The sequence below is a fragment of the Bufo gargarizans genome, chromosome 4 (assembly GCF_014858855.1).
Source record: "Bufo gargarizans isolate SCDJY-AF-19 chromosome 4, ASM1485885v1, whole genome shotgun sequence".
Classification (NCBI taxonomy): domain Eukaryota; kingdom Metazoa; phylum Chordata; class Amphibia; order Anura; family Bufonidae; genus Bufo; species Bufo gargarizans.
The window spans coordinates 396492446-396505049 of record NC_058083.1 but is presented as its reverse complement, the minus strand read 5'-3'; the positions used below and the strand labels follow the sequence as shown (position 1 = coordinate 396505049).

Here is a 12604-nt window from a genome sequence, read left to right as displayed (position 1 = left end):
TACACCAACAAAAGGCAAAGTTTTGGTGCAAAGTTCTGGCATAAAATAAACAAACATAGACAGTCTAAGGCTACTTTCACACTAGCGTTCGGGGCTCTGCTTGTGAGTTCCGTTTGAAGGCTCTCACAAGCGCCCCCGAACGGATCCGCACTGCCCTAATGCATTCTGAGTGGATCCGCTCAGAATGCCTCAGTCTGGCACCGTTTGTCCTCCGCTCCGCTCAGCAGGCGGACCGGGTGTCCGCCTGGCCATGCGGAGGCAAACGGATCCGTCCAGACTTACAATGTAAGTCAATGGGGACGGATCCGTTTGAAGTTGACACAATATGGCTCAATATTCAAACGGATCTGTCCCCCATTGACTTTCAATGTAAGTCAAAACGGATCCGTTTGCATTATCATGAACAATGTTCATGGTAATGCAAACGGATCCATTCTGAACGGATCTAAGCGTTTGCATTATAGGTGCGGATCCGTCTGTGCAGATACCAGACGGATCCGCACCTAAACGCAGGTGTGAAAGTAGCCTAAAGGTGCGTCACACTTATCATTTATCATCCAGCACTGTGCTAAATCTGACACAGTTTTAGTTTACACTGTCTAAATAGCACTACACCTCTTTAAAAATCCAAATTTACAGAAGTATAATGAATAAGCTTATGTTCTTATATGTAGGCCACTTTCACATACACAGTACTTAGTTTAGTATTTTGCTTCAGAGTGGAACCTACAGAAAGAATAAAAATAATGGAAGGATTTGTACCTCTTCCATGTTCCAGACTCTTTCCTGAATTTGACATACTAAGGCCTCATGCACACGAATTTGACATACTAAGGCCTCATGCACACGAATTTGACATACTAAGGCCTTATGCACACGACCGTGCCGTTTTTTGCGGTCCGAAAAACCGCAGATCCGCAAAAAAGGAAGCCGTAGAAATGCCTATTCTTGTCCGCAAAATGGACAAGAATAGGGCATGTTATTTTTTTTTTGCGGGGCCACGGAACGGAGCAACAGATGCGGAGTGCTGTCTCCATCTTTTGCGGCCCCATTGAAGTGAATGAATCCGTAGCCGAGCCGCAAAAACTGAGGCTCGGATGCGGACCTGAACAAAGGTCATGTGCATGAGGCCTAATACTGATGCAAAACACTGTGAAAATGGTTGAAAGTGCAAGCTCCTTCCATAAGCATCAGTCTACTAATACCCCCAGCTTTAATGTAATTAAGATAAAATGTAACTTTTTAGTTTTTTCATCAATATACCTTTATGAGGCCTTACTTTTTTGCAGGACAAGCTATAGTTTTTAATGCACCATTTTGGGTACATATAATCATTGATTAGCACACAGTAACAGATCCGTCTTGAACACCATTGAAAGTCAATGGGGACGGATCCGTTTTCTATGACACAATCTGACACAATTGAAAACAATTGACTTTTAATGGTGTTCAAGACGGATCCGTCTTCTCTATGTTAAAGATAATACAAACGGATCCGTTCTGAACGGATGCAGACGTTTGTATTATCTGAACGGATCAGTCTGTGCAGATCCATGACGGATCCGCGCCAAAAGCGAGTGTGAAAGTAGCCTAAGGCCTATTGCACACGGCCGTATGGCTTTTTCAGTATTTTGCTGTCCGCAAAAAATATGGATGGTGTCCGTGTGCATTCCGTTTTTTGCGGAATGGAACAGCTGGCCCCTGATAGAACAGTACTATCCTTGTCCGTTATTCAGACAATAATAGGACATGTTCTATATTGGAACGGAAAAAAGGAAATACGGAAATGGAATGCATATGGAGTACATTCAGTTTTTTTGCGGACCCATTGAAATGAATGGTTCCGTGTACGTATCATATACGGAATGCAAAAAACGGAACGCAAACTGAAAAAAAAAAACTGTACATTGCAGGTAACAAAAGTATTATAGAAAGTTCATAAGTAGAGATGATTGAAGTTGTGGAAAATTTGATTTGGCTGCTTCTCCAAATTTCACAAAGAAATTCACTTCATGACAAAGACAAAGTGTATTTCTTTGTAGGGGAACGGCAATGGCACGGCCGGCTGTCATTGAACCCATCAGATGCCGCGTTCATCACTGATCGCGGCATCTGAGATTAACATTGAGGACTTTCAGGGGTTAATTCATAAAAAAATAAAAAATTACTCACCTTATCCATTTGATTGTGCAGAGGCCACTGCAGCCATCTTGACTAAAGACATTGCAAATAGTCTCACACACAGTGACGTATGACATCACTACGATGGCTGTGACGGCTGGAAGGATGCAAATGGATGAGATGAGTATGTTGTTTTTTTTTGTTGTTGTTCTTACCACCATTTCATGGAAAATTGACTCATTATCATAAAGTGCTAGGAAACTCAGCTTTATGGTGAATCAAATTTTCCCTGAAATTAGGATCAAAGTCCACTTCAGATACTTTGATTCAACATTATTGATGAGGATTACATGCCCTGATGCATGATAGTAAATGTAGCGGAAGAGAAGGTCATACATCGGGTCAGGACCTGAGAGGAAGAGCCTTTAGTACAGGCACCCTCAAACTGCGGCCCTCCAGCTGTTGCAAAACTACAACTCCCAGCATGCCCGAACAGCCTACAGGTATCCGCCTACAGCAGGGCATTGTGGGAGTTGTAGTTTTTCAACAGCTGGAGGGCCGCAGTTTGAGGATGCAGCCTCTAGTAGTACAGCGGCACAATGAAGGTTTAAGTACTGATTAGACTTCTACAGGACAGAAGAAATGGCTGTTTTCCTAAAAAGCCCAGGGAACCCCTTTCGGTAATATATGAGAGAGGTATTACTTGTGGTTAGATGACCGTTTTAACTGTATCAGATTAACTCCAACTGCGCAATAGATAAATACACAATTAAAAACAACGGCTTATGTGAACAATCTACGACAATAGGCTCTGTAAGAGCACTGCAGAGTCTGTGAGGAGTATGTTGGTTCTTCCAATTCAGATAAAAGATAAAAATCAAACTCGAGATGCATGACCTGATTGGCGACAGCAGGGAAAGAATACAAGCTCACTGCAAATTAGGAAGTATAAATAGATAGACTGTGAAAAGATAAACTGTGATCAGGAACATTTCAGACTGCTCTTTTGGAGAAGAACAGCTCGAGTTTGGTTTTTATTAGATAACACATTTAAAGACATGTAATGCATAAAATTCTATTGAAAACAATACAAAATGTCACAGGGACACTACTATTACATGTTTAATATTACACATATTAAAAGCCTAAGGGCTCATGCACACGACCGTATGGCTGTTTCAGTGTTTTGCGGTCCGTTTTTTACTGAACCGTTCCGTTTTTTGTTTCCGTTGTGTTTCTGTTTCCGTTCCGTTTTTCCGTATGCCATATACAGTATACAGTAATTACATAGGAAAAATTGGGCTGGGCATAACATTTTCAATAGATGGTTCCGCAAAAACAGAACATAGACGGAAGACATATACGGAAGGCATTTCCGTATGTGTTCCGTTTTTTTTTTTTGCGGACCCATTGACTTGAATGGAGCCAAGCACCGTGATTTACGGACAAGAATAGGACATGCTCTATAGTTTCACGGTACGGAAATACTGAAACATAATGCATATGGAGACACTTTTTTTTTCTGAACCATTGAAATAAATGGTTCAGTATATGTACCGCATACTGAACTAAAAAAAACGCCAATATGCTGAACGCAAAATACTGTCGTGTGCATGAGCCCTAAGTGTTAATATTTTATGTAATTATATTTTTTACTAAGCAACTGGTGGATGCTTTTATGGGCGAAGTTCCGGCGGAGCCACAGCAGCGCACAGCGAGAGGCTGCCGGAATAAATGTCGGACATGTCGTAGTTTTATTCTGGCAGCCTCTCGCCATGCGCTGCCATGCCTTCACGGAACTCTGCCCCCACCCCCATTATAGTCAATAGGGAGGGAGCGGCAGTCCGGGGGCACACGTTCACTAGTGGCAGGACGGATCCGACAGGCTGTTCACCCGACGGAACAGCCTGCCGGAGGTCCGTGCCGCTAGTGTGAAAGTACCCTTAAAGTCACGCCATGTATTCTACTTCCTACCTTGGCATTTTAACTCTCTCCTCTGTTCGGACTTTTAGCACAGGGAACAGTCTTGCTCGACTTTCTCAATCAGACCATGCACTGTGGCCAGAAATGGAAGGGGATGAGTGACTCCGTTAGAGCATCACACATTGATAAGTGCACTGCTCTTCTGTGGGCACTTTTATATGGCGCTATCAAGAGAACAACAGAGCTGTCATACAGTCATCCCAATTCTGCCAATCAATTAATTTGCTAAGAGATAATATCTTTCCTTTGCTGCACCAGTACTCAAACAACTTGTTATGGTGGATTTAAATACACCAATTACCGTCCAGATTATCGGGAACAACCGTTCCTGCAAACGCTCATTCCCGATAATCTGGCCATCTAAATGTGCTACTGATTACCCAATGAACAAGCAAAGCGCCAGTTAATCGGGTGATCCTGTTGTTCGTGCAGGCACCACAAATCATCGTTTCTGGGCAGCAGATCATGCTGTCTAAACAGCGATCTGCTGCCCAGAAACAATGATTCTGTATTGGACCGAGGAATCACAATAGCGTTCCCTCGTTCTCATACTATGAAGGAGATCGCTGCATGTAAATACATAGGTCTCCTTCACTGAGCGAGCAGCCGACTGTCAGAGGAATGCTTCCTTTCTTACAATCTGCCGCTCCATCGTCCCGTTGCAACCCAACTTTATCTATCTATATATAAGCTCTTTCTGTGTTGACTGCTACAGAAGGACAATATTTTGTATTACATTTTCAATGGTATAGTACTGCCGAAATGAAAAATAAAAAGCCATATTCTTTAAACAATAGTTTTTTTTTATGAATGTTGAGTTTATAAAAAATATTTTTTTCTAATAGAAGTGTCTTTTTAAAAAGCAGATTAGTGTTATGAATTATTCTTGTTTCTTCTAAGTTGGTCTATGGTTTATATGTATAATTAACTGAATAACACATTTCTTATTTTTCATTTTGTAAAGGTGGATCAGTGAAATACCTACTGAACTCCCTAAGGTGATCATCAATGAAGAATAATTCTTAGGCAAAAGATTAGTATGTAAAGGACCACTGAAAAAATATTGTTTCATTAAAAATCATTACATTTTGTTTCTCTGCTTAGTACTTGAATAGTTTGAACATGTTATTAATATTCTGCTGGGCACAGCGGCAAGTGAGCATATGGAATGATTGCAATCAAAGAAAACCAACGGGTTTAAGAACATTAAAATAATACTAGGAATGTTAAAATGTGTTAATCATGTAACTAATATAATGACTCGGTGTCGTGTCATACATGAAATTTTGAACGTACTGTAAAATATATTTAAGTAAAAGCTGTATGGATTACCTCAATTAGTATTTTAATTGCACATTGGGTTGTCTTGGTCAAAGTGCCTAAAGGGAACCTATACTCAGATTCATGCTGTTCTAACCATGGGTAGCATGAGTGACTACCTCTTTATAAAGAACACTGGAAAATGTCGCGCTCATCCACAGGGAACCAGGAGCCCGGACCTCGCCCTGAACCTTGGCGAAGTCCGGTTGATTTTCTGCTCTGCCTTCATAACACCAGGCTGGACTGATAGGTCCCTTTACAAAAAGAGAGAGACCTATCAATCAAGCCAAGCCAGATGGGGAGAAGCCAGAGGGGAACCATCCAAAAGGCGCTTCTCCTTGTGCTCAGCAATTTTGAAATTATGAGGGTCATTTATTAAACAGAAATACACCTAAATTAGGTGCAACTTCTCCGGTCTCATGCCAAGCCTAAAAAAGTGGACATGGAGTGGGTGGGGAAGGGGATGTGCCGGCAGGCCCATCCTCATTTGCCATTTTCTATGCCAGTTTTAGAGGTAGAAAATGGTCTAAGTGTAAGACAGCAAGGAAGTTGTCTTGCATTTAGAAGTGACGGTGGACCCGCCGAAGTTATGTAGAGGCTGGCGTATCCATGACATCTAAAACCTAATAAATGTGGCCCTATGTTTCCTCTGAAATGTTGCATTTCAGAATAGAATACAGTTCTTTGTAAAAAAAAAAAAAAAAAAAAGAAGAAGCTTATCGGTAATTAAAGCTGCTCATGGTGGAGGCAGCATAAAACTGATGGCAGATTCCCATTAGCTCCAAGTTTCATTCCAACAGCATCAGTCATAGCCAGGGATACCCAGCCAGCTTACTATGCTGGTAGTTGTCAGGTCTGAATGGTCACAGCTTCAGGACTTACAGTAAACTGGCAAAGCATCATGCTTTTGGTTATTCAGAAAACCTGGCTGACATAACGCCAATGTAAATGAGCCTTCGTGTTTATGTTAGGCACTTGCATGGAACTTCATGTCAGTGTATAAGAGCAGCAAAAAACTGTTGGACAAGTGAATTCTGGTTATTACAAGGTGGGCCACTATGGCCATTAGCTTGACTCACATTGTTAAAGGGGTTGTCCAGGTTCAGAGCTGAAGCCGGACATACCCTTATTTTCACCCAGGCATCCCCCCTGAGGCTAGCATCGGAGCATCTCATGCTCTGATGTGCTCCCTTGCCCTACGCTAGATCGCGCAGGGCAAGGGCTCTTTTGTTTATCATAACACACTGCCGGGAGGAAGCTTCCGCCCGGCAGTGTGTTCGGTGACGTCACCGGCTCTGATGGGCAGGCTTTAGCTCTGCCCTAGCCATCTACTGGCTAGAGCAGCGCTAAATCTCACCCATCAGTGCTGGTGACATCACCGGGCTTCCTGGCAGCCCCATGGAGAGCCCCGGTACATCACCAAATCTCCAAAAAATGCCTTTACCCTGCGCGATTTAGCGCAGGGCAAAGGAGGGTATCGGAGCACGAGCTGGGGGGGGGGGGGATAGAGGTATGTCCGAGTTGAGCTCTGAACCAGGACAACCCCTTTAAAAAGGTTTTTCAGGCTTCTGATATTGATGACCTATTATCAACTGTTCTCTGAAGCCTTTGGCAAAAGAAGCACAGTTCTGTTCAAAGTGCAGTGGCAGCTCATCTACCAACAAAATGAATGAGAGCTGAGCAGTAGTAACCCAGCATGGCCACTACTGAACAATGAGTTTCCTAATATATTCAAAGTGCTACTTCCAGTGCCGGAGGCTGCAGGGAAAAGCTGATCGTAGGGGGAACGGGATGTCAGACCCTCACTAACCAATTGGATATTAATGACCTATCCTTAATAGGTCATCAATATCAGGAGCCTGGAAAACCCTTCACTTGATATTGTAACTATTGTGATGTAACTTGTGCTACTGCTACTGTGAGGCTGACATTATTCTGATGCTAGAATTATGGCCACTATTATGACTAGTAGGAGTAATTGCACTGCTAGTAGAGTGGCAATGAAAATGGAGACCAACATTGCTGTCATGGACAATAATTCATATCTGGTGCTAGTGTTCTGTCACTGTATAGTCGATATTACACTTTTGGTTTACACTTTTGTATATTTACTCCCTTAAAGGGCTTATGCCGTTATTGATGTAAGAATTAAAATCAAACACCATATAGTACATGCCAATCTCTTTCTAACAGAGCTAAAACCAGCCCCTGTACCTTACATGGATCCAGAGATCTCCCCATTCATTTCTCCAATTGCTCATATATCTCGGGGGTTATGTAGCTCTTGCCCTGTAACTGCCACAGTTTAAACTGAGTGCGTGCGTCCACCTCAGTGAGGAGGACAGAGAAATAAGGAAAAGTACAAACAGCAGGTGGCGCTATACAGTTACATTCCATAGAATATCTTAGTGACTATACAACATTTTTTATTACATGCAATTCCAAAAGTGTTCAGATCCAGGTGCTGGCTTGAAAAATGTAGAATATTTTTCATGGTAAAACCATTTTTCATAGGAAGTACAAAATCAGCCTCGTAGTACTCAGTCGTAGTATTAATCTCAGAGTAGTTCCCACAGTATTAGAGTGCCTTCATACATGAAATCAGTTTCATTAACCAAAGTTGAGCTTGCAAAACAAACCTATTTAAATGATTGGATTCGGTTTTCAGTTTCTGCATCAAAATCTGACATGTGTGAAGGCACACAGATTGTGGTACCCATCACACCAGCCTTAATAAGCACAGCAACACCAGTTTAACATTTCTAGTCTTTTTCCTATGTTACTGACACTGCAATATATGTATTTTTTGTACTTTAATTTGTGTTTTTGATTAAAGATGCACATATGAAAATAGGCCGTGTTCTTTTGTTGTGTGTATACTGTAACTGTAATATATGGTGACATCTGAAAGATACAACAGCTCAGCCTCCAACATACAGTAGATTCAAAATTTTGCAGTTTGCTTGATCAGTTGTATGATCCATAGGCAGTCACCGAGCTGTGGCAGCAGGAATGTCTGTACACCCATGGCGGTGTGTTTTATTAACGTGGCACACTTGAAAGAAGAGCCTGGCTTTCAGAAATGAAAAGTCATTAGGCAAGTCATTTCCTCTGTTTAGGATTATTAAGTTATAGTGTGCTACATTTCTATGTTGCACTTCATCATTCTCTAGTAAAGACGTTGTGGACCTTTTTGACATTATGCTTTCATTATAAAAGACACATTGCATTAGGAATGTGAGAAAGCACATGGAAAAGTACTAGTCTTGTGGTGAAGTTTGCATAAAATGTATTTTTTATGAGATGCTGATGAACCACTTGAATTGTAAATTACGTATTCTAAATCTAAGGTACTTCATTATCTGCACATCATCCAATCAAGAAAGGCATTAAAGCATCATTTTAGCTCTTCAGAATTAGTTGGCTTGGGAAGATAAGTTGGTATTGTTTTGTAACTCTGTATTTGCATGACCAACAAACTGCACTTTATGCTAACTTTCAGGCTTCTCTGATTTCACCCAATAGAGTTTTTAAATCGAATAATATTTATTTTAAAACCACATGATATGGTGCTAGCACTGTTTGAAACTGACATTTAGTTCCCGTTGTGTTCGTATCCAAGAAAATGGATACAAGATTCTCACAAGATGGTACCGTACTCCCGATAAGACAGCTCTTTATTCCCCCACCGCTACAAACATTTGTTGGAGGTGCCTACAGGAAAAGGGAGACTTCATCCATGTCTGGTGGTCATGCCCCTCCATATCCAAATGGTGGTCCGAAATATTTTCTGTAGCAAACAACATATGCAACACCTCTATTCAACCCTCTCCCCAACTGGCCTTACTATCAATATATTTGGGAACGAACCCTCCACGACTTCCTTTTGTTTTCTCCCAATTGCTACTGGCCGCTCGCCTCGTACTTCCCTGTTACTGGCTGCAAACCCAGATTCCTTCTATAGAAAAGTTGGTTCTTAAAGTAGATCAACTACATAGGTTTGAGGAAATGTCATCATGGGAAGCACGTACACATACTATATTTCTCAAAAAATGGCTCCCATGGTCGATCTATAGATCCCCCAATAGGGTCATCCCCTCAAGTCCAACACCTCCGACTTTTGGACAAGTCTCTTCTGGCCATTAACCACACTCGTACTGACTCTCCTACAGAAACTACTACACCATCTTTTTGCCACCCCCTCCAACTCAAATTTTGACCTCTTATTTATACCCCTCCACACCACCTGTCCACTTCACAGTGATTAGTAACTTTTAGTCTAACGTGGGACATATACCTACCACCCCCTTTCTCTTAATTTGTCTTTAACCCAGAGGCCGTTACTCTTACTCACGAAATCCCGGTCTATCTGGCTATCATCACTATCCATGCCTAAAAATGCCATGTACTTGTATGTACTTGAATTCTTTGTATGTACTTACTTGGCCTGCGTGCCTGTACCTGTAACCCTGTTACCCCTTGTTCTTTATTGAAAACTAATAAAAAGTTTAAATAATAAAAGAAACTGACATTTAGAAGAGATTGTTGCAAACAGCAGTGAAACCTGAAGGACATGCACTGTGCATGCGCCGACTGCATAATCGAAGGTGCATGTAGGCATTTATTCAATGAATAATACTCAAAGGGGTTATCCAATAATGGATAATGACGACCTATCCCCAGGATAGGTGATCATTTTCAGCTTGGCAGGGGTCTGAGTGCTCACCGGACCTCTGGTGAGTGCAGCCGGCTATCAGCAGCAAGCTAAGTACCGTGCTGTACATTCACTTCAATGGGACCGAGCTGCAACTAGGCCATGTGACCGTAAATAATGGTGAAAACTGGCTTTTATTACTCCATGCTTGTGATTTTACGACATTTTGTAAGTACAATAAAGTGCTGGGTGAAAGAAAATGTTTGGCTATGTTGTGTTCCTTTTTCTGGTTGATGCAGGGAATAGGAGCTTGGACTATTGTGGATGCTGCATCTGTTGAACCAGTCATTGACTACGTCCCAAAAAAATCTCCACATGGTTTTAAGTGGTTGGAACAGTTTCTGTTGAATGAGAGCAGCACAGTTCAGACTTATTTGTGGATTTTGTGTGACCAGGACACAGGTATACCACTGAGGAAGGGGTCATAGATACCCCAAAACGCGTCTGGTGAGAGAGGACCCCATACTTGTGATTATTCAAGAAGCTACACGAATACCCTGTGCCTAAATCCCCATTGCAGGACCGTCCGCCGCGTGATTGAAAGTGGAAAATTACAGCGTTTGACCCGATACAATAAGGAAGGGCCGCACTTGTCAAACAACACTACCAACGTGGGAGACTAGACGGACATTACCTGTAAGATATCGTTCCATATCAACCTTCGTCCAGAGTTACATCGGGGTGGAAGCGAGGCACAAGCTGGTAGGATCATTCCAAGTTATGCCGGCATATACCTATAACAGTTGAGGAGTTCAGCGGGACGCCCCTGTTACACCAATAGAGCGGGACACCACTTCAAGTGACTTTACCGTTGTGGAACAAAAGATCTGCAAAACTGCAATAAGATATTATTCCAATATTCTAAGTAATTCTCAGTAATAAGTGAAGTGCGATCACCCTACAAATTGTACATTATATTAGGATCACATCTCGATACAGTTATAGCATTGCTACAGCTATACCAGCAGACATATTGATGTATGGACTGGATTTTGTTTGAAGCTTCATTTGGGGTCAAGTACAACTTTAATACTGGTGTTACATGCTGCTACCGTAATATTGGTGTCCATATGCTGCTGTTTGACTGACTGCTGCTATCTATTCTGAACATAGCCACCATATTTTAGGTTGCATATTTATTGCACTTGTTGTCTATTTTATTAATTTTTTATTCATCCACTTATTTATTAGCAATTATTATATCATTTTATATATTCAATTACAAGATGGTTGCAGCATCCTGAGAGTGCCCAGTTTTTTTTCTAGATTTTACCCATACAATTTAAGTGGACAGGGTGAGTCCTCTTACTGCGAGCACCTCTATTGGCCAGAGTTGGTCCTGTGCGCCACATACGTCCTTATTTACAGTACTGTATGTGCTGGTGGAAGTCCTGCCTCAGCCTCAGGACAGCCTCAGTGCACACAGGCACTGACTGCTCTGAGGACAGAGAGCTGCTGCCTGCACTATATGCCTGGATAGTAGTGAGGTGGTGCAGACAGGAGGTGAGCGAAGCTGGCCCCCCTTCAAACAGCACAAACAAAAACTCCAGTGTGTTTCTTTAGTGCTACGTTTGTGCTGTTTTGTGCCGCAAAAATTAACATTTGTGCTGCTTTTATTTTAAAGATAATAACAACTGTTTGCTTCAACATGATGACATCACCAGCCCCCCTACAACAGCAAAAAGACATGAAACTTGCTGGATGGTTAGTGCTACGTTTGTGCTGGTTTGTGCCATTTAAATCTCCATTCTACCTCCTTTCGTTTTCGAGTTATCAACCATTTATTGAAAGGTCACCAAAGGTCACTCAGCCCCCCATCACAGCCAAAAGACACAAAACCGGGCAAGTTGGTTAGTGCTACGTTTGTGCTGCTTTGTGCCATTTAAATCTCCATTCTACCTCATTTCGTTTTCGAGTTATTAACCATTTATTGAAAGGTTACCAAAGGTCACCTAGCCCCCCATCACAGCCAAAAGACACGAAACTGGGCTGGTTGGTTAGTGCTACGTTTGTGCTGGTTTGTACTGTAGAAATTAACATTTGTGCTAGTTTTATTTGTAAGATAATAGCAAAACCTAACTTTACATAGGTAGTAAGACAAGTTAAAGCGGACTGACATCACTTGAAGTAAGAATGATTATAGCTACAGCCAAAAAAAATATCAAGAAGTAGAATAATAAAATGTGTCTCAAACATTTTTATTCTACAAATCATTTTATAAACTAAAGATCATAAAGTTTTAATAAAAATCAATGACAAATAAAGAACAAATAAACCCAAACATAGAGATATCCATATTAAGTCCAGATTTTTTCGCAGTCTTCATTAAAGGGACTCTGTCACCAGTTTCCAACCCCCACTTTGTTCTGTCCATGGAGCCCTTGTGATTACTAAGGTGTTGTTATAAGCTAAATCTGCTGGCTCGTTTTGATAAAAAAACGTTTTATCTAACCTGTCAGTCATATA

General features: G+C 41.6%; 1 protein-coding gene across 1 annotated transcript in view; it reads left to right on the top strand.

Annotated features, from left to right (window-relative positions):
- Window positions 1–5150, top strand: part of LOC122935456 (proton-coupled folate transporter-like) — a 668060-nt gene extending 662910 nt beyond the window's left edge. The window contains exon 7 of the mRNA XM_044291222.1: window positions 5069–5150. Within this exon, the coding sequence (XP_044147157.1) occupies window positions 5069–5123 (55 nt within the window). The 3' untranslated portion in view covers window positions 5124–5150. The remainder of the gene's footprint in view (window positions 1–5068) is intronic.
- The last annotated feature ends 7454 nt before the right edge of the window (window positions 5151–12604 follow it).